Here is a 23,101-nt window from a genome sequence, read left to right on the forward strand (position 1 = left end):
AATTAAAAAAAAAAAAAAAAAAAATGGCGTGGGGTCCCCCTCAAAATCTATACCAGACCCTTCAGGTCTGGTATGGATTTTAAGGGAAACCCTGTGCCAAAATAAAAAAAAAAAACGGCGTGGGGTCCCCCAAAAATCCATACCAGACCCTTATCCGAGCATGCAACCTGGCAGGCCACAGAAAAGGAGGGGGGGACGAGAGAGCGCCCCCCCCCCGAACCGTTCCAGGCCACATGCCCTCAACATTGGGAGGGTGCTTTGGGGTAGCCCCCCAAAACACCTTGTCCCCATGTTGATGGGGACAAGGGCCTCATTCCCACAAGCCTTGGCCGGTAGTTGTGGGGGTCTGCGGGTGGGGGGCTTATTGGAATCTGGAAGCCCCCTTTAACAAGGGGACCCCCAGATCCCGGCCCTCCCCCCGTGTGAAATGGTAAGGGGTACTCCTACCATTTCACTAAAAAAGTGTCAAAAATGTTAAAAATGACAAGAGACAGTTTTTGACAATTCCTTCATTTAAATGCTTCTTCTTTCTTCTATCTTCCTTCGGTTTCTTCCTCCATCTTCTTCTTCTTCTGGTTCTTCTGGTTCTTCCTCCGGTGTTCTCGTCCGGCATCTTCCTCCGTGGCGTCAGCATCTTCTTCCCTTCTTCTCTGGGCCGCTCCGCATCCATGATGGCATGGAGGGAGGCTCCCGCTGTGTGATGCTTCTCTCTTCATCTTCTTCTCGGGCCGCTCCGCATCCATGATGGCATGGAGGGAGGCTCCCACTGTGACGCTTCTCCTCTTCTGACGGTTCTTAAATAACGGGGGGCGGAGCCACCCAGTGACCCCGCCCCCTCTGACACATGGGGACTTGACGGGGACTTCCCTGTGGCATTCCCCGTGATGTCACGTATAGATTTTGAGGGGGACCCCACCCCATTTTTCTTTTTTTATTTTGGCCGGGGTTCCCCTTAATATCCATACCAGACCTGAAGGGCCTGGTATGGAATTTAGGGGGACCCCCACGTCATTTTTTTTTTTAAATTTTGGTTCGGGGTTCCCTTGTGGGGAATTCCCATGCCGTTTTTATCAATGAACTTTTATGTGTATTGTCGGACCGGCAATTCATTAATAGCTGCGAGTAGTTTTAAATGACTTTTTTTCCTTTGAAATGTCATTTTGCTGTCAGACTGTTCTAAACACGGGAAACATGTGCCCCTTTACAGGCATACTATAAAAACCCCCAGGTACGAAATTTTAAGGAATATTACACTTTTATTGTTTCACTTTAAGCATTAATAAAATCACTGCTCCCGAAAAAATTGATTTTTTGGGGGTATTTTTTTTCCATATTGCCAGGATCCGACAATACATTACAGCTGCAAGCAGTTTTAAATTACATTTTTTCCTTTTAGAAATGTCATTTTGCTGTGGCACTGTTACAAACATGGGAAAGATGCGCTACTTTACAGGCATACTAAGGACACCCCCAGGCACGATATTGACTCGGTTAAATTGATGATAGGCAACTCCTATCCTCATATTGATTAGTGGTTCCAAATTAATAATAACTACTGCAGTAGGGAACAGACACAAAAGATACGCTCAGCATCTTTCCAAATAACTGTTCTGCTTTATTATGACGCAATTGAAGGTTTTTATACACGTGATTACGTAGGTATCACATTAATATTACAATTGTACGTTTATGGTAACAAGGGGCGTTACATAGGCAGGCTAATTCTAATCAGGACTCAAAAGAATGTAAACATGTACTGAAAACATTATTAGTGCTGTGTGCACAGTGAGGGCAGTGTGCAATACATACAAAATACAATACTATTATATACAGAACTTACAAATTTCCATTACAGTCTCCCCTCTTTTGATCAATATTTTGATCACTAACCATACCTGCTATCCCCTTTAACCTGGAACCTCCACACGCTTAGGTGGAGGTAGTCCTGGCCAAAGAGGCAAAAACTCCATTGTGGAGAAAATAATAGCTGAGCAACTTTTTCATTACCAAATGACTTTTCATTGTGAAAAACAAATGATTGATAAGACATATTTACAGAGTACTGGCTGTACACTCTTGTGGCCAGAATGGCCTTCTAGCTGAATTGTTGGCATGCTGACTTATCAGCATATGTAAACACAGACAATTCTACATAAAATGGAAGACGTACAAAAGACAAATATGATTTCAACATGGCTAAACTACTTCTCAAATATATATATATCCCTTACAATTAAAGTAATTGAATAAAAAAGTACCCTAGACTGTGATCACAACAAATCAAACACAGAGATTTCTTTAATTTAGTCATTTTTGCAGTGTCTGGTGTGGATCCAGGTGACTTTTCCTTCAAGTTTTGCAAAAACTGTACATGAAATAGATGCTGTATTGAGTCTCCAAACATTTCCTTATATATAAATGTCTCCTAACAATCCACAAGTCACCTGGCTTTAGTTTTAGATCCTTCCAAACTTTTAGGATCTGGAATTGGGGAGAAAACACATAAATGAGTTTGTCAAAAACCTTAAAAGATCAGCAACATTCTCTGTGAGATCCGAATGGAGGACTTCAGATGCTGAGACAAAATATAAGCAAGTGAGTAACACACTCCCAAACAAAATCCCATAGGGAGAGAGTCCAACATCCCCCTTAGGGGCCTGATAAAATATAAGAAAACATTAAGGCAAAAGTTTTCTAGTTTCTTACTCTACTTTGTCCGCTACATTGTAGACAGTAGGGGGTGTAAAAATAAAACCTCAAAACTTCTAGTAAGGACTCTCCTATAAAAAATGATTTCCTCTGTTACTCTCTGCACTCTATATTTACAAACTACTTCTGATAACACTTTTTACTATGGCCTTTGCAGTAGTATTTGCCACTGGACATCCAGAAAACATGTCCATACAGACAAAATGCATACTCGTAAGATCCTGACTTGGGCATCTGGATATATGTTTTTGTAATCTCTGGAAGGGATGTTCAGCTTTTGGTAACACCTTTGGTAACAGGTAAAACAAGAAGTGGTATGTTATAAAAACAACTGTGGAGAACCCTGGCTCTATCCCATGCTCATTTACTAAGGCAGTCATAACTTCTTGTGACTGATGACACGGTCCATGTGTCAAGCTCGAGGGAAAAAAGTGGTTGGCAGACATAAATGATTACCTTTTCCAAAGTCCTGTTTCATAAGAAGTTGCCCCCTGTGGACCACTTGTTCTTCTCGTTCTGGGGTCCTTAAAGTTGAATTATTAATCCTAGCTATACTGGGCCAGAACTAGGGTGGAATCTGTGGGTTGCACAGACCCATCAAGTGTCCGGGGCTGTAAATGCAGCATCCTTAGTCACCTGGTCTGCTTCCATGTGTGAGTTTTAAAGTTAATATGGCTACCTCAGCAAGAACCTGGAAGGCTGAAAACAGCCGATCAAATTAACTTGGCATGCTTGGTTGGTTTACCTGCCGAAGTAAAAACAAACTTCTGGCCCTTTAAATGGAACCAAAAGCTCTCTATATCTCGACTATCTATATAAATATACACTCTTTTTATAGCTCACAGGCTTTGCTAAAACATGGAGCTCCGTTTCTTGAGCTGGGGAAAAAGGATCCAATGACTTTGAATACAGAGTATCCTTCTGGGTGATAAACTGCATACTCAAATCTACAAAAAATGTAATATATGGGTCTTCAGGGATTGTGTCCCGCACTGGGCTCACAGCAGCTGATTCCCACATCAATTTAACACACGTGTCTTCCTTTGTCTCCAGCCTCCTCCAATAGAGGCAATAAGGATGGCTGGATTCAAATGTACACATTTTTCATTGTTAGATTTGTACATAAGCAAACTCATATTTTAAACCTTTCATTAGACAAACATTTAGTTAGCTGTATATTTGCTGCACAGAATGTCGGACCATTAAAAATTAAATGTTTGACCAAAACAATATCTAACTTTGTCTAATGGCACCTTTGCATAAAAGCTACAGCTCTGATATATCAGAGTGAACCCTTCATTACTGGGTCCAGCTACATAAATATATTACAATGGCTTGTTTTCTATCATGCTGTTTGTGTAAGAACTCCAGTTTCATGTTTCAAAAGACAACTTTTTCCTGGCAATATTATAATAAATGATAACAATACCCTGCGGTCATGCAGAGATGCCCATAAATCCAAACTATTCTTCTGCTTATACCACTGCACTTACAAGGAAAAGGGGCACATCATTTCACAAATCCACACATTCTGCTTTGAATTTCAAAAATAAATAAAAGGACCAAGAATCTGTATGATGGACCAGAAAGCATCAAAAACGAAAAAACAACTGGCTGCAGGTGGCATCTATCCTAACAGGATGTGTGGACTTGATGTGATGGGTCTGTTATATTTAAATTTTATTTATTACTCTCACATCTTGGACCGCACATCAAGTTATTATCAAGAACCTTGAAATTTCATTTTTGTAGAAAAACTTCTTATGTATCCCATCCATCTTGGCTTTGTTAAATATTATGGCAGCTTTATTCCAAATAACAACCTCATCTTAATCTTTTTTTTCTCTCAATAAGAGCTTATTGTATAAATGTAAAATTACAAAATTGTTATCTTAATCTAAACTAATCCTATTCATTACAAATTTCCCCAATAACCTGGATTTCATTTCCAACCAAAGGTTGTCTAAACCAGTTTCAATATATCTATAATAATAAAATTGTTAAACTCATATTAGAAATGAATACTCATTATTACTTAATTTTACTTAATTTCCCTTTTTTAAATGCACTGTTTCCACTATCAAAGGATATTCAATTTGTGTAATACACGGTTAAATGTAACCTTCATTTTACCATGTTTGGAAAACAGATTCAAAATAATTGTGATCACATTGTTTACCATTAGATTCGTTAACCCGGCACATGTTTTGTCTAAAAAACTGGAATTGGCATGGTGTCCTTCTAGCTTAATACTGACCTCTCATCCCAGCCACATTCGTTCATGAGAGCACAAAGGAGGGGGTCACATCTGCGTACATGACACACACAAGCAATAGAACTAAAGGTCCCAGCATTCGCACACACATACACCAATATCTCTCTAAAATTGCTTACATTTTTCCATTTGTACACAACACATGCATATCATTCTCTCACTTTCTTTTAACTCTTTATTATTTCCCTGCCTTAAATTCTGCATTCCTTATTTTGTTCAGATATCTTTTATAACTAGCTTCTATGATGCTATGATCAGACAGGCAGCCACAGTGCTCATCCCATCTTCCCTCTCTGACAACATATAAAGTATTCTGTTTTACCTCTCATTTCTCTGTTTCTGACTTTTACTAGTTGTAGTGCCTGATCCCAAATTCATCCCACAACTTAACGTGAAAATGTCCCTTTCTGTCTAGTTAATGTCACCCTTGATCCATTCTGCTCACATAGATAGCTGTTTCTCTAGCTGTTTACTCTGCATGATTCTTAGTCCCTGTGGACCTTGGTAACCCAGTTACCCATTGTGGATCCCTGTCCACTTTAACCATTAATCTAGGGGCTCAGTATAGGCGGAACCGCACCTTTGGTTCATATATAGTGCTCCTCTTGCGCTGGGCATTTTTGAGGGTCTCTTACCCTTCATTCCCTTACTTAATTCAATGCCCATAATGACTGGCCAGTCTTCTCTCTTCTCTACGTGTGCCTATACCCTCTTGCCTCTAAACTACTTTATCTAGCAGATGTACTACATATACCTGTGAACAGTACTATTCTTCCCTTTCTTATCTAAAACACTCCAATGGACAATAGACAGGGACAACATAACATATAACCACCAATCAATACAGTTATATTAAGGGGAGTAAAATAGGTACCCTTTGTCCCGAAAATGCCTTACCGATCAAGGAAGTCTGATAACTCAAATGTAAGCAAAAGGCTTACCTCAGCCGGCTGATTATCAGAAATTCCCGGATCGTCTCAAGCTCCTCGTTTCGGATACTCCGGGTCACCTGGAATCCCCTCCTAAGGCAAAGCTCGCCATGCTGACTCGGTTAAATTGATGATAGGCAACTACTATCCTCATATTGATTAGTGGTTCCAAATTAATAACTACTGCAGTAGGGAACAGACACAAAAGATACGCTCAGCATCTTTCCAAATAACTGTTCTGCTTTATTATGACGCAATTGAAGGTTTTTATACACATGATTACGTAGGTATCACATTAATATTACAATTGTACGTTTATGGTAACAAGGGGCGTTACATAGGCAGGCTAATTCTAATCAGGACTCGAAAGAATGTAAACATGTACTGAAAACATTATTAGTGCTGTGTGCACAGTGAGGGCAGTGTGCAATACATACAAAATACAATACAATTATATACAGAACTTACAAATTTCCATTACAATATATAAAGGAATATTTCATTTTTATTGTTTCACTTTAAGCATTATTAAACTATAGACACCCCCCAGGTACGAAATTTAAAGGGATATTACACTTTTATTGTTTTACTTTAAGCATTATTAAAATCACTGCTCCCGAAAAAACGGCCGTTTTTAAAACTTTTTTTGCATTGATCCATGTCCCCTGGGGCAGGACCCAGGTCCCCAAACACTTTTTATGACAATACCATGCATATAAGTCTTTAAAATTAGCACTTTTGATTTTTCCCATAGACTTTTAAAGGGTGTTCCGCGGCTTTCGAATTTGCCGCGAACACCCCAAATTGTTCGCTGTTCGGCGAACTGGCGAACAGCCGATGTTCGAGTCAAACGTGAGTTCGACTCAAACTCGAAGCTCATCCCTAGTCCAGGGTCTCTCTCCATTGGGTATGGGTTGTAGGAAGCCCACTGGAAGGTGTTGTGGAGTCTTACTCTGAGCACACATGGAACAGGCAGCTACGAAGGCAGTTATATCAGCATATAGACTAGACTACGAGAATTGTTGGGAAATGGCCCAAAAGAGTTGATTCTTCCCAGGGTGGCCAGCTGCCTTGGAAGAATGGTAAGTCTGGAGCACCGCAGTACGGAGACTCTCTGGGACAAAGCAGCGGTTACAAGGTTTCTCAGAAGGAGCATGGACCTGAGCAGCAAGAGTTTTGTCACCCAAAGGCGAAGTGAGACTGGTGCGAACCATAGCCAGAATACGATCAGGAGGAATCGCAGGAACCGGAACCGACTCCAACTTGGAAGTGGAGGAAAATTGTCGTGACAATGTGTCAGCCCTTACATTCTTAGTACCGGGTAAGAATGAGACAATGTAATTGAAACTTGACAAGAAAAGAGCCCATTGCGCCCTTCTGGGAGAGAAGCGTTTAGCCTCAGACAAGAATGTGAGATTCTTATGGTCAGTAAGAATGAGAATTGGCACAGTGGTACCTTCGAGGAGATGTCTCCATTCTTTCAGGGCTAAAATGATCACCAACAGCTCTCTGTCACCAATCTTGTAATTGCACTCCGCAGGTGACATTTACTTGGAAAAATAACCACAAGGATGCATAGCGCTCTCAGAGGTAGGACGTTGAGACAGAAGGGCACCAACGCCAGTCTCAGAAGCATCAACCTCAAGGATAAAAGGTAACTTAGGATCAGGATGTGCCAACACAGGAGCAGAAACAAAGGCAGCCTTGAGACTTTCAAAGGCCTTAATGGACTCCGGAGACCAACTCTGTGGGTTACCATCCTTTCTGGTCATATCAGTCAGGGGCTTGACCAGAGACGAGAAGTTACGAATAAACTTCCGATAATAGTTGGCAAAGCCCAGGAAACGCTGCAGAGGATGTGAATGGGTCGGGGCCACTGTAGGACTGCCGAAAGTTTTTCTGGGTGCATCGAAAAACCAGCAGTGGAAATGACATAACCCAGGAATTTAACCTGTTCACGATGGAACTCGCATTTCTCCAGTTTACAATAGAGATTGTTCTCTCTTAGTTTCTGAAGCACACAACAGACATCTGTGTGGTGGCTCTCCGGGGACTTGGAAAATATGAGGATATCATCGAGATAAACCACCACACATAACTGCAACAAATCCCGGTGGACATCGTTAATAAATTCCTGGAAAACTGCCGAGGCATTAAAAAGGCCAAAAGGCATTACAAGGTACTCATAATGGCCTGTTCTGGTATTAAACGCAGTTTTCCACTCGTCGCCCTCCTTAATCCTCACAAGATTGTATGCCCCTCTCAAATCAAGCTTCATGAAAACCTTTGCTCCCTTGAGCCGGTCAAATCATTCCGTAATGCAAGGTCTCAGTTCCCCACTCTTCTTCACAAAGAAGAAACCAGCACCAGGAGGAGATGAGGATTTGCGGAAAAACACACCCTTCCATGGCCTGGTTTACCGACAAAGGGTAAACATGGCCACGAGGGGGTATGGAACCAGGTTGAAGGTCAATTGCGCAATCATATGGCCGGTGCGGAGGCAAACTACCGGCTTGAGATCCTAAGTACTTTCTGAATCTTCTAGATGAGCTCGAATGGGAACATCACACCAGAGAAGCCCTTATGAGGGCCCTTTTTCTGGCCCGTAAACTGATAATGCTACATTGGAAGTCTGACTCCCCTCCCACGGTCAAAGAATGGATTACTGCTGTAGGAAATACATTGAGAATAAAAAAGTTATTTACCAGCATAGGGGGTGCACCGGAAAATTTGAGAAGTTATGGGACCCTTGGTTGGGGACACCGGGGCTTGCCCTGGAGGACCTGATCATGAACCAACTTTTGGGATTAAATGTGGGATAATGCAGATACCTTAACGAATAACAGATGGAATATGGGTAAGAGGAACAATCACTCATACTCCGGTTGTACGGTGAAATGGGCTCCGGTATTAGGATGTGGGATCTATGATGATGGTGGCTGTGATGAATATGCAATGTTCCCTGTTGTATATGGACTACTGTTGATCTTTGGACTGTATGTACTCAATTTAAAATAAAAACTGGATAAAAAAAAAACTACTGGCTTGACCTTTGTCAAAGACATCGCTAAAATCGCGGTACTCCTCCAGCAGGGAGGAGAGTGAAGAAGTGCACAGGACCTTGGCTACCTTCTGGAAGCATGTCTCACTGCATTGTGGTGACCAGGAGAGAACCTCAGCACAGAGCCAATCAGAAGAGGGGTTGTGCCTCTGTAACCAAGGATAACCATTAACCAGCGAAAACTTAGTTGAGGAAATAACTTGAAATTGGATTATCTCATGGTGAAGAGCCCCTACGGCCATGGACAATGGAACCTGTCTCATGAGTCACATGGGCAGGCTGTAGAGGTCTCCCGCCAAGAGCCTCTATGGCAAGTGGAGTGTCACGCAGCTGCAGCAGAATCATGCTTCGCTAAAAAGGCAGCATAAATGAACAGGCCTGCAGCCCCAGAGTCGATTAGAGCCTGTATCTCATATACCTGACGACTCAAGCCAAGAAATGGTGACAGAAACCAGGGGCTTATCCTTCTGGATAACTGGGGATGAAACAAAGCCACCTAAGGTCTGTCCATGACAGGACCTCAAGGTTTGGGCGTTCCCTGGACGGGTAGGACAAGACTTCAAAAAGTGACCTGCCTGGCCACAATAAAGGCACAATCTCTCCCTCCTCCTAAAGGTTCTCTCATCCACAGAGAGACGTGTGAAACCCAAGTGCATGGGTTCACCTTCACTGACTGACTCGGTACCATGAGGCATGGGAGGTGAGGGAGGCACGGGTGGGATTGCAAAGCTTGGAGACAAACATACAGGAGGCTTCCGCAAGCACTCCTTAAAATAGAATCTTTCTCCGAGTCTGGAGTCAATGATGATGGCAAACGTGATCAACTTCTCCAGCTCAGTGGGTATATCTCGGGCTGCTATCTCATCCTTGATGTTATCCGAGAGACCATGAGAAAAAGCAGCCACAGGGGCCTAATTGTTCCACGCAACCTCTGCTGTCAGAGAATTCAATGGCGTAGTTGGCAACAGTTCTCGCACTCTGTTCAATGGACATGAGGCACTTGGCAGCAGAAGCGGAGCGTCAGATACCCTTTTAAATGAAGCCACAAACTCGGGGTAGCTCAAGACAACAGGTTTTTGGGTCTCCCATAGAGGGTTTTCCCAGGCCAAGGCTCTCTCTGAAAGCAAAGATATCGCAAAAAACCTACTTTGCTTCTGTCCATGGGAAACACCTGGGGCAGCATCTCAAAGTATATCTCAACCTGGTTTACAAACCCTCTGCATTGGACTGGATCGCCCCCAAATTGTTGGGAAGTGGAGCGGAACCAGACATACCTCTTATAGAGGTAATACTTGAGGCGGGTGCCTGCACAGAGACTGGAGCAGCAGCAGGATCGTCCTGCAACATAGGTTGTATGGGGCGGCCACAGTGGGAGATTCCAGGTGGAGCGTTTGTAACGCCATGGCAAACTGATCCATGTGGTGATCAAGTTCATGCAATCTGGAAAAAATATTACCAACAAGTGGATTGACTGCATCCTCTGAATTCATGGCCTTCACCTACTTTCAGAAACTATGAAATCAGACTGAGACAGAAGTACAGTTGAATCATACTTGTTTAATAATAAAAGTAAAAAGAACAAACATAGTCAAAACACGGTTAAAGTTCAGTAACCAGAATAGTAGTCAGCCAAGCCAGAAGTCAGGGATCAACGTAGTGAAACAGCAACCAGGATCTGGAGCCAGAAGGGATGTCAGCAAAGCAAGTCTTTAAACAGGAACGCAGGAGATCGTCTCTGTGATGTTGACCAAGGTGAAGGCAAAGATCCTCTGGACTGGACAGCTTAAGTAGGCAGGACTGACGAGCAGGATATCATCAACAGCTGAGTAACTGTGGAGAGATAGGAGCTGGCAATTAGCCGACATCTGAGCAGCCAGCTCAGAGAAGGAAGGGCTGAGCCCAGCCCTGACAGGAATCCAGGAATTTTTGGATGCAATAGTAAGTGAATGAGGCGGATGACTGCAGATATTTTCTAACTGTTTCCCTGTGTTCCAGGGCAGACAGATACTTAATGTGTATGCCCAATATTTTTCCTAATAGTTACATATCTGTGTTTAGGAGAGAGATGGGTCAGAAGTGCTGGCGTTCAAGTGCACCCTAGAAGCCTTTGGGTATCATAGTAATGTGCGCATCTAAGGAAGCCGAGGGGAGGGCATCACCTTTAAGGGCATTGAAAAGCTGTGCCAGATGAGGAACAAGCAAAGAGGAGAACTTTCTTTAGTAAAGACCTGTGAAACTGTCAGGTCCTGATGCTGTAGACGATTTGAGGGATTTAATGGCAAGGGAAACCTCATTTTCTGAGATGGTTGCTGCTTTGGAGAGAGTGGGTAAATGGATTTGTTGGTCCACCTTATTTTGTGAAAAGGAAGCAGGTTTGTCAAACAACAAGGCCAAAAGATCAGCGAAGCTAGCAACTATTTTAGAAGGATCAAAAGTGAGGTCACTGGTTCTTTAACTGTATTAGTTTAAAAGACTTCTCTGCAAAGTTACCTTTTCTCAAAAGGAGAAGGTCAGGTTTATTCACACAGTAGTAAAATGTGTGCTTGGACGAATGAATGGCATTTTCTGCTTGGTTGGTACATAGAAGGTCTATTTCTGTGAAGGGGGTATCTCAGGTTTTCCTATTGGAAGCAGTAGGTCCAGATTTACAACGTTCATCTGCCTGTGCTAGGAGGGAGGAAAGGTCTTTAATTTTCTGTTCACATATAGCTTTCCTTTAGGAAGCTAGTTGGATTAAATTACCCCTGATGGTAGCTTTATGTGCCTCCCAAACCATTTCCAGGGAATCTACAGAACCCATATTTTCTGAGAAGAAGGTCTGAATATGAAACTGAATTTGAAGAGAAGTCTATTCTATGGACTTGTTTAGTTTTCAAGACCCACCAGACATTTTGATGACTGATGCAGGGAACAGAAATATACACCCATCTATTCTTCCGGATGTATAAACTTCTCACAGCTTCTCCAGAAGTGGGAAAAAGAGATGCAAGCTACCTTGACCCCAGGCCCACCCTGTTTGCCAAAAAAAAAAAAATCACTAAGAAGATCATTGATGTCATGTTGCTGGATCTGCCAAGGTGTTGGCTCTGGAACTATGTAGACACTCCCAAAATAGGGGTTAGTTAGCCACAGCTCAAGGAGCCCCTAGCAACCTCTGGAGGAACCCTGGCTGATAATGACTGGTTACATTCACAAAATAAAAGTTTTGAGCCTCATGCACCGTACACACGATCGGATTTTCTAACAACAATTGTTGGATGTGAGGTTGTTGGCGGAAAGTCCGACCATGTGTATGCTCCATCGAACATTTGTTGGCGGACTTTCCGCCAACAAATGTTGGCTAGCAGGTTCTCAAATTTTCCGCCAACAAATTTTTGAGGTTGGACTTTCCGATCGTGTGTACACAAGTCCATCGCACAAAAGTCCACGTATGCTCGGAATCAAGTACGAGCCGGAAGCGCTCAGTCTTGTAAAACTAGCGTTCTTATAGAGATATCACATACGTCTTGTACGTCACTACGTTCGTAATTGTTGGCCAACATTTGTGTGACCGTGAGTATGCAAGACAAGTTGGAGCCAACAACCTTCAAACAAAAATCCACGGTTTTGTTGTCGGAAAGTCCAATCGTGTGTACAGGGCATCAGAATGATATCATATTATTTTATAAAGAATGTTAATTCCTTTTAGTGTACAAGAAATGTTGTGTCAACTTGGTACCCAAGATATAATTGTGTAAGTATGGCTGACCTATGGTCACAGATCTGAGAAACTGGGTTATGGTTTTTATGCTTCAGGCAAATATATACTGTACTGTATATGGTAAATTTCAGTCCCCTTTTAAACCACCTTTAAAAACTGCAATAAAATAATGTGCTAAAGGTGGAATATAAAGCAAACTTTCATCATCTTCTGCTAAGTAAAGAGATTCCTTGAGTGAGACGTGCAAGTACGCATGTCTCCATCCCTGTGTGTATATATAGAAAGGAAGGGTTTTGGGACTATGCGTGAGGTGAGTATGCGCGGCCAAAGGATCAGCCAGTTTTTTTCAAAAACATTTATCATGAAGATGTTGACACAGTATCATATTATATGCCCAGATAAATGGGCTGAACAATATCATGATTAACAAAGAGTATTGAACACATTAGTAGCAATAAACAACCCAAAATATGATATGAAGCAATGATCATACATAAGTACAAAGCACTTAGGAATGCACATTTCTGTATATAAAAAAAATGCTACTATAAAAAAGTAGGTACATGGTGTAAGACTGACGCGTTTCGTGTGTAAAACACTCTTCAGGGGCTAGTGCACCAGAATCTACAAAAAGATAAATTAATTTCAAAGTATATTAATTAAAGAAGGTATATATAAAAATGAGGGAGCAGGGGTGACAGAAACTGCAGGCTGCCAATTATGTCAGTAAAAAGTGAAAGCATCATTAGGGAGTGTTGTGTAATGTCTGGTATCAAGAAAAGAATCATGTCCTTGGTAGTGAAAAAAAAAAAAAAGAGAAAATAGGAAAAAGAACAGGGAGCATGAATGGGCGGATAAAGGTGGGAATCTGAAAACATGAGCTGTGACCATGTGATAAACTGCAATACTTTGTGACGTGATGAAAAATGACACGTTGGATATGTTCTGTGAAGTGAGCATACTGCCTGGAGACAGGCTAGCACAGAATGGGGGCATTATATGCATGCGGCATACCCTGCAGACTCCTCCCAGCATCATGGGGTGCAATCGAAGAGGAAAGTAAGCGTCACCCCAGGGGCAACCAACGCTCACAGCAGCTGAAGACGCCAACATCCTCGTGTTGAACCGGATGGAAAACACATGTCAGCGCAGGAACATCGCCTATGACGTCACGTGCAAGACATGAAGGCGTGACACTGATGCACAGGGACCAGCCCGCCCAATCCCCAGCACCCGAGGCGAAGGGGGAAGAGGGAGGGCACCCTCACGTGCCTCGCAGCTCCCGGGTAATAGACAGCAAGGACAGCCAAACAACCCCGGATCACACAGGAAAGCCCAAACTCCACCACATATAGGGAGATGCCAATTGCTGTGAAAATTACTTTATAAATGTAAAAATGTTGCCCAAATTTACTTTATAAATGTTCAAAAATTTGCCCAATAGGGGCAAATTAATACGGGCGATCTTCCCTGTAGATCAAGGATGCATACTCCTAAACTTCCCAGTGGCCACACAATGCACCTCCATCCCTATCAGGCTAGATGGAGAAAGGTTTGGGACTTTGAGTGAGACAGGCAAGTATGCACGTCTCCATCCCTGTGTATATAGAAATAAAGGGTTTGGGGACTTTGCGTAGGGTGAGTATGCATGGACAAAGAATCAGTCAGTTTTTTGCAAAAACATTTATTATCATAGGTGTGCACAGCCTATTGTATTAGGGTGTGCACCCCAAAGCTCAAACACACATGAATGCCACCTGCTGTCACAGGGAGGAGGCTCGGGTAGTGGGAGACAGTTGATTGGGAGCATATTACGCTACACCCTAAATACGAGTGTAATGTGTCTCTAGCCTTTAATATAATGGGGGCATTTACACTGGCCACTGGCATCCCCCAACCACCCACCTGGTGCTGCCCCTGAATAATGCTAATTCACATGGGGTGATTAGGGTGTGCCCAGGCACACCCGGCACACCCTGTGCTCACGCCTATGTTTATTATGAAGATGTTGACACAGTATCATAGTATATGCCCAGGTGAATGGGCTGTACAATATGATTAACAAATGGTATTGAGCAAATTATTAGCAATAAAGCAACCCATATAATGATATGAAGCAATGATCATACATAAGTACAAAGCACTTAGAAATGCACATGGTCTAATGATCTCTGTATACTTAAAAATATTCTTCTATAAAAAAAAAAAAAGTAGGTACATGGTGTAAGCCCGACGTGTTTTGTGCGTAAAGCACTCTTCAGGGGCAGGTGCACCAGAGTCTACAAAAAGATAAATGAATTTCAATGTATTTTTTTTTATATACAGAGATCATTAGACCATGTGCATTCCTAAGAGCTTTGTACATATGTATGATCATTGCTTCATATCATATTATGGGTTGCTTTATTGCTACTAATGTGTTCAATACTGTTTGTTACTCATATCGTGATATACTATGATACTGTGTCAACATCTTATTAATGTTATTAATCTTATTAATGTTTTTGCAAAAAACTGACTGATCCTTTGGCCGCGCATACTCACCTCATGCAAAGTCCCAAAACCCTCCCTTTATTTTTATATATATATATATATATATATATATATATATATATATATATATATATATATATATATAAATAAATGTATAGGGATGGAGATGTGCACATCTCACTCAAAGTCCCAAATTATTCGCCATCTACATTGATAGGGATGGAGGTGCGTTGTGTGGCCATTGTGAAGTTTAGGAGTATGGATCCTTGATCTACAGGGCAGATCACCCGTAGTAATTCACCCCTATTGGGGGGGGGGGGGGGGGATTCTGTGCTAGCCTGTCTCCAGGCAACACGCTCACTTCACAGCACAGCACATATCCAACGTGTCATTTTTCATCACGTCACAAGGTATTGCAGTTTCTCACATGGTCACAGCTCATGTTTTCATATTCCCACATTTATCCTCCCTTTCATGCTCCTTGTTCTTTTTCCTTTTTCTTTTTTTCACTACATATCATATTATGGGTTGCTTTATTACCTGGGCATATACTATGATACTGTGTCAACATCTTCATAATAAATGTTTTTGCAAAAAACTGATCCTTTGGTCGCGCATACTCACCCCACCCAAAGTCCCAAAACCATTTCTTTCTACTAAAGAGATTCCTTGGCCATGTGCCAAGAATGAACAGCCAGGGCACACACAGGAAAAGGCTGAAGCTGTCTGTGGGATGCATATAATAGCGCGTAAAAGGAAAGCTGTTTTTTTAATCACAGTTCCAGTGGAAGTTTGCAGAACAGCTGTATAAAAGGACACACAGGGATACTGACATCATATGCATAACAAGACTCCAAAGAGAGAACATCCACCACAATACTGATTCTCATCAAGATCCACCAATGAAACTCCAAATATTGATCTTATTTTTCTTTCATAACTGTGAGTATTATTAGAGTATAATATTCAATTCATTGAGATATATGTTGGTTTACTAGAAGGTCAGTGAGAAATTCAATTTAACATCTGTTTTTGTTTAAATATGTGCTTTAAATATCCTTAAGAAACAATACTTTTTTTTTTATAGATGCAGCAAGCTTATGATTAATTCATTTTTTGTTGAGTCGGTTTACAGCCTACATTTAAACCAACTTTCTGCATAGTTATACCTTTTATGGTGTGTTAGTTGATTCAAATCCTACTTATTTTATGTAATCTCATATTTTGCGTCGTATACTGGTTGACAGTCACTCACTTATTTTTTTTTTGCAATTTTGGAGCAGGAAGACCACATGACTGACAGTGGACTATCCTTGGTTGTGTTATAGGGGCACATTCTTTAGCTACTTTCTCGGTTAACTCTGTTAACCACTATGGTTAATATTTGCATGCTGCATTGCATAATATTATGCAAGAATGTAAAGGACAGCCAATAGTGAATGCTTTCTCAGTGGATTCATTTGCTGATGCTTGTTTGACAATCAGTGTCGGGCAAGCTCCTCTGGCACCCAAGGCGAAAATGCCAGAGTACTAACCCCCTCCCTCCCTAAACTGAGAGAAATGGTGCTTGCACATTTACACGTACAGTGACTGGGTTGGTGCAGGGTACAGAAATGAAAGCCACTATTCACTGGCCCTAGGGTCGCCACCTTTTCGGCTAAGGACACCTAAACAGATTTGGGGAGGTGTTGTGACAAGGTTAAAAATGTATATATTTAAACCACTCACGCCCACACAGAAAAAACGTGCCATTAGAAAAAAAAAATGTAGTATGCCAAAATAACAAAGATAAGGAGCTACTGTCAGTAAGACATCTAAATGTCTTTTGATATAAATAAAAGTTCTTCAGGAGCTGCCGCTAGTAAGACTTCTAAACGTCTATTGATATAAATAAAAGCCCTTCAGTATGAAGACAGCGCTACCATGTTAACATAAATCAAATATAAATAACACATGTATAAAGTACTCTTGTTCCTAAACCAACAAACCATATAATATCATCAATCCATAGAATAATCATGCATTGTGTCCAATCTAAGTGAGTTCTTCCGTGCCTTTAAGAAAACACACACACCACACTCACCAGATGTTGTTGACTTCTAAGTTAAAAAAAGTCAAATAGCACCTTTTCAATCAGTGTGTCATGTGCGTAGCAAATGGTGGTCCCTGGTCCCAATAAGTAATAGCCACTGGGTTCTATTCCTTTAAAATCTCTGTGATGCCTCAGTCACTTTAAGGATCTCCATTACAACCATCAAGATAGAGTGGGGAAAACTGCATATAATGTAGTAGATTTATTGAAAACGGATTGGGAAATAGTTTTGTACTTACAGTTACATTGAAAAATACATGCCAACAGAAACTGAAACCAGGAGCGCTGGTTTGCATTCCACCTGCATTCCAAAAGGCGAAAATGACATCACCTGAAACCCCTATCTACGCGTTTTATCATCAGACTGTGGCGTCATCAGGCTATACACATTCCATTATGGTCATATTTTTGCGATTGGTTATAATCAATTATGTTTATTTGGATCCTTAATGAGGAGGGTGTGTGGGGTGTTTTTGTTAGACACTGTATTTATGTCTAATTCTTTTACTATTGGGGTTTGTCATCCCCCTTTTTTAATAATTTTATATAATAAAAACCTTGAATTTTTACTGTAAAGTGATGTGTAGTGTTTCCAGAGGTTTGATTTTCAAGCACCTTAAAAACCCCCACAATTTTTATTGTTTTCTTTTTTATTTATATTAGCATGGTAGTGCTGTCTTCATCCTGATGGACTTTTATTTGTATCAACTGACATTTAGATGTCTTACTGACAGCAGCGCCTGAAGGACTTTTATTTAAGGTTAAAAATGTGTGATTTTGTCAAAATCGGCATGATAAAAGAGAGGGTTTTTCTTTCAATATGGTAACTCAATTCATTCTGTGATCTAGGAATTTCTAGTTTATAACTTATCCAAATTGTGCAAATGTTATTGTGCAATTGGTTCTTTTTTTAAATGGTGCTAGTGTTATGCTTCTGACAAAAATTCTTTTTTTGAGGGGGCACAAAAAAAAAGAAAGAAGCTAAAAGGAAGAAGGGCATGACTGTGTAAATAAAAAACATACTCTCCCTCTATAATCTGCAGGACTGAGCTAAAAGCATGATATGGAGGTAGAAATACTAGCCCACCTCACTCCAGCACAGCACCCAAGGCCCTACTGATAACACAGCTTTAGTGTGTGATAGTTAGTTCAAATCCTATTGTGTTTTGCTTACAAAAGGCACCATATTGGCCCAAGATATGAACCTAAACCCATATTGCACACACTATTTTATAAGATATTCACACTCATTTGATTTCATCAGCTCTCCTATTCTTCAAATACTAATATCATATGGTTGTTAATAGCCTTATGTTCATGTACCCTACTACTTGCCATTGTTAGAGCGAATATTTCAAGCTGTAGAACAAGCTGTAGAACAAACACCTGTGTATGGAAAGGTGGTGCTTAACTGCAAGGGCTCAAAGGAACAGAGTTTGGCAAGCAGTGCACTCTGGGAGCAGTGCCAGTGGCTAGGAGTGACAGCTGGAACATTCCAGGAATGGTGCCAGTGGCCAGGAGGACCATCAAGTGGAGCATACCAGGAACAGTACAATGGTCTAGGAATGACAGATAAAGCATACTAGGCAGAGTGCCAGTGGCCAGGAGCATACAGATAGTGCATACTTGGTGTAGTGACTACAGACTGTGTTGACTAGGCAGCAGTGGGAGAGGCTCAGAAAGTCACAGAAATGGAAAAGGCACCAGGGCAAGCTTGTTAAAACTGTGAAGACTCGGTGTCATGTGCACAAACATTGCACAGGTATTTGTCCATGTACAAATGTCTTACAGGACAATTTCATGGGTCAGATGGTAAATGCACCAACAAGAAAGAATGCATTACTAGACCTGCTGATTACTAACAATACAGACTTGATCGCGGATGTAGAAATACAGGGCAACTTGAGAAACAGCGATCACAGGTCAATTTGTTTCAGCATAAATCACACAAATGAGGCATAAGAGGAACACAAAGACACTGAATTTCAAAAGCGCCAACTTCCAGAAACTACGCTTCTTGCTAGAAGATACTAAATGGGATAAAATCCTAGGAACAAAGAACACGGAGGAAAATGGGTGTGCTTTAGGAGCATATTAAATAAGGGTATTAGCCAGTGCATCCCAAAGGGTAATACATTTAAAAGAGCTAATAAAAGCCCTGGGTGCCTTAACGCCAACATAACAATTCATATAAAAGCAAAGGAGAAGGCCTTCAAAAAATAAAAGGCTCAGGGGTCATCATCAGCATTCCAACTGTACAAAGAATGCAATAAGAAATGTAAGGGTGTAATCAGGGCGGCTAAGATAGAACACGAAAGGCACATAGCCGAGGAGAGTAAAAAAAATCCCAAGAAATTCTTTAAGGAGATAAATATTAAAAGAGGGAGGACAGATCATATTAGCCCCATAAAGAATGATGAAGGGAATCTGGTTACAAAAGGATGGTGATATGGCAAGGGTTTTGAATGTATTTTTCTCCTCAGTCTTCACAAGGGAAATGGGGGGCTTCAGTAACCAAAACTGCAAGGTTTATCCTCATGACATGACACAGGAAGCACCCTCATGGTTAACAGAAGATAAAATTAGAAGCAGACTTGAAAAACATAACATAAATAAGTCACCGGGACCAGATGGCTTCACCCAAGGGTCCTTAAGAAACTCAGTCAAGTAATTGACTGATTGATTAGTTGTTCCTAATTTTTACGAAAAGTCTATTGCTTGAAGAAAAGCCAATGTAGCACCAATCTTTAAAAAAGGACCAAGATATATCCCTGGGAACCTCAAACCAGTTAGCCTCACATCAATAGTATGCAAGCTCTTGGAAGGGATGATAAGGGACTATATACAAGATTTTAGTAATGAAAACGGTATCATTAGCAGTAATCAGTATGGATTCATGAAAAATCATTCTTGCCAAACAAATCTATTAACCTTCTATGAGGAGGTAGGTGAGCTGCCATCTAGATGATGGAAGACCGATAGACATAATGTATCTAGATTTTGCAAAGGCATTTGATACTGTTCCCCACAAACAGTGGGGTCCCCCAGGCTTCTGTCCTGGGACCAATTCTATTTAATTTATTCATAAATGATCTTGAGGATGGGATAAACAGCTCAATCTCAGTATTTGCTGACAATACTAAGCTAAGCAGGGCAATAGCTTCTTCGCAGGATGTGGAAACCTTGCAAGAAGATCTAAAACAAATTAATGGGGTGGGCAACTACATGGCAAATGAGGTTTAACCACTTCCCGACCAGCCGCCATCATTAAACTGCAGCAGGTCAGCATGATCCCGCAAACCGTCGCTGCACGGCGGGGGAACCGATGACCGATGGCCACGAGCAATCTGTTCTGTGAGGAGAGGAGAGACACAGATTGTCTGTTCCTACTAGCTAGGAACAACGATAAGTCTCCTCCTCTACTCAGTTTCATCCCCCCACAGTTAGAAACACAAACAAGGGAACACATTTAACCCCTTGATCGCCCCCTAGTGTTAACCCCTTCCCTACCAGTGACATTTACACAGTAATCAGTGCATATTTATAGCACTGATCGCTTTATAAATGTCAGTGGTCCCAAAAATGTGTCAAAAGTGTCCGATCTGTCCGCCGCAATACCTCTAAAAATCCCTGATCACCGTCATTACTAGTAGAAAAAAAAAATTGTTATAAATCTATCCCATAGTTTGAAAACGCTATAACTTTTGCGCAAACCAATCAATATACTTATTGCGATTTTTTTAAACAAAAATATGTAGAATATATATTGGCCAAAACTGATGAAGAAATTAGATTTTTAAAAGTATTTTTGGGGATATTTATTACAGCAAAAAATAGTTATTTTTTCAAAATTGTCGCTCTTTTTTTGTTTATAGCTTAAAAAATAAAAACCACAGAGGTGATCAAATACCACCAAAAGAAAGCTCTATTTGTGGGAAAAAAGGATGTAAATTTTGTTTGGGTACAGTGCCACATGACCGCCCAATTGTAAGTTAAAGCGACGCAGTGCCGTATTGCAAAAAATGGCCTGGTCATTAAGCAGGCAAATCTTCCGGTCTGTAAGTTTTTGTAGAAAAATGTAAAGGTGGCACAAACATGAATACAATCTACTCACTAAGGGGAGAACCTCTGGGGGAATCTAGGATGAAAAAGGACCTGGGGGTCCTAGTAGATGACAGGCTAAGCAATGGCATGCAATGCCTATCTGCTGCAAGCAAAGCCAATATAATCTTGGCATGCATTTAAAAGGGAATTAACTGCAGAGATTAAACGATAATTCTCCCACTCTACAAGACTCTGGTCCGGCCGCACCTGGAGTATGCTGTCCAGTTCTGGGTTCCAGTCCAGTACAGAGAAGAGCAACAAAGCTGATATCTTAGTTATGAGCAAACATTACAAGCACTGAACTTATTCTCTCTGGAGAAGAGGCGCTTGAGGGGGGATATTATTTCAATGTACAAATACCGTACTGGTGACCCCACAATAGGGATAGAACTTTTCCGTGAAAAGGCATTTAAAAAGACTTGCGGCCATCCACTAAGATTAGAAGAAAAGCGATTTAACCGGAAACTGCGTGGAGGGTTCTTTACGGTAAGAGCGGTAAAAATTCTCTTCCACAAGCAGTGGTCTCAGCAGGAAGCATAGATAATTTAAAAAAACTATTAGAGAGGCACTTAAACGACCATAACATACAGGGATATACAATGTAATATTGACATAAAAGCGCCTAAAGGGTAAAATCTAGAAGTCAGCATGGCCACTAGCCCTAGGAAACATGTGCCTGGAGCAAGGAAGGTTTAGAGATTATTTATCTCAATCAACAGCAGCAGAGGATACACAGGTACTACTGTCAGTTATTTTTAGTGACTATGTGCATACCACCATGAGCCTGGTTGCCAGTCAGGGAAGTTTTAATCACTGAAAGTACCCTGACTGGCCCATAACCAGTTGTAGGACCCACTACAGACGGGGCCTATAGTGAGCAGTGGGACCTCTGACACCCTGTGTGCAGGCAGTAGATGCATCCCTACATACAGATATGGCTATATACCAAAAAATTATCTTATTTAGGGCAATTTCATTAATTCTCATAGTATTATATTTCCTTCCTTTTGTAGTGTTACCCAGTAGGGATAAGCTTGATGTTCGGGTCGAACATAAGTTTGACTCGAACATTGGGTGTTCGCCCGTTCGCAGAACAGCAAACATTGTGGGGCGTTCGCAGGAAATTAGAGCGCCGCGGAATGCCCTATAATGCACTGCGAGATCGCAGTGCATTGGTGTATGATGATTGGCCAAAGCATGCACCTGACCTGCATGCTTTGGCCAATCACAGCGCGCTCTGCTGAGAGAGCCATATACATGGCTCAGGGGGACTAAGTCCACGCCCCACACTATATAAGGCTGCTTACACGGCGGCCGCGTGTAGTGTTGTTGGCGTGGACAGAGAGATAGCTTGAGTTAGATTAACCACTTCAATACAGGGCACTTATACACCTTCCTGCCCAGACCAATTTTCAGCTTTCAGTGCTGTCGCAGTTTGAATGACAATTGCGCGGTCATCCATCACTGTACCCAAACTACTTTTTTATCATTTTGTTCCCACAAATAGAGCTTTCTTTTGGTGGTATTTGATCACCTCTGCGGTTTTTATTTTTCGCTAAACAAATAAAAAAAGACAGAAAATTTTGAAAAAAATAAAAGTTTTGCTTTTGTTTCGGTTATAAAATTTTGTAAATAAGTTTTCTCTTTCACTGATGGGCACTGATAAGGCGACACTGACAGGCACTGATAAGGCGGCACAGATGAGGTGGCAACAATGAGTGGGCACTGATGGTGGGCA

The 23,101-nt window shown here is 41.4% G+C and overlaps 1 protein-coding gene across 1 annotated transcript in view; it reads left to right on the forward strand.

Moving 5' to 3' along the window:
- The first annotated feature begins 15,872 nt into the window (after positions 1 to 15,872).
- Positions 15,873 to 23,101, forward strand: part of LOC141101772 (phospholipase A2-like) — a 75,355-nt gene continuing 68,126 nt past the window's right edge. The window contains exon 1 of the mRNA XM_073591077.1: positions 15,873 to 16,109. Coding sequence (XP_073447178.1) covers positions 16,070 to 16,109 — 40 coding nt within the window. The 5' untranslated portion in view covers positions 15,873 to 16,069. The remainder of the gene's footprint in view (positions 16,110 to 23,101) is intronic.

This window comes from Aquarana catesbeiana, linkage group LG06, assembly GCF_042186555.1.
Source record: "Aquarana catesbeiana isolate 2022-GZ linkage group LG06, ASM4218655v1, whole genome shotgun sequence".
Classification (NCBI taxonomy): domain Eukaryota; kingdom Metazoa; phylum Chordata; class Amphibia; order Anura; family Ranidae; genus Aquarana; species Aquarana catesbeiana.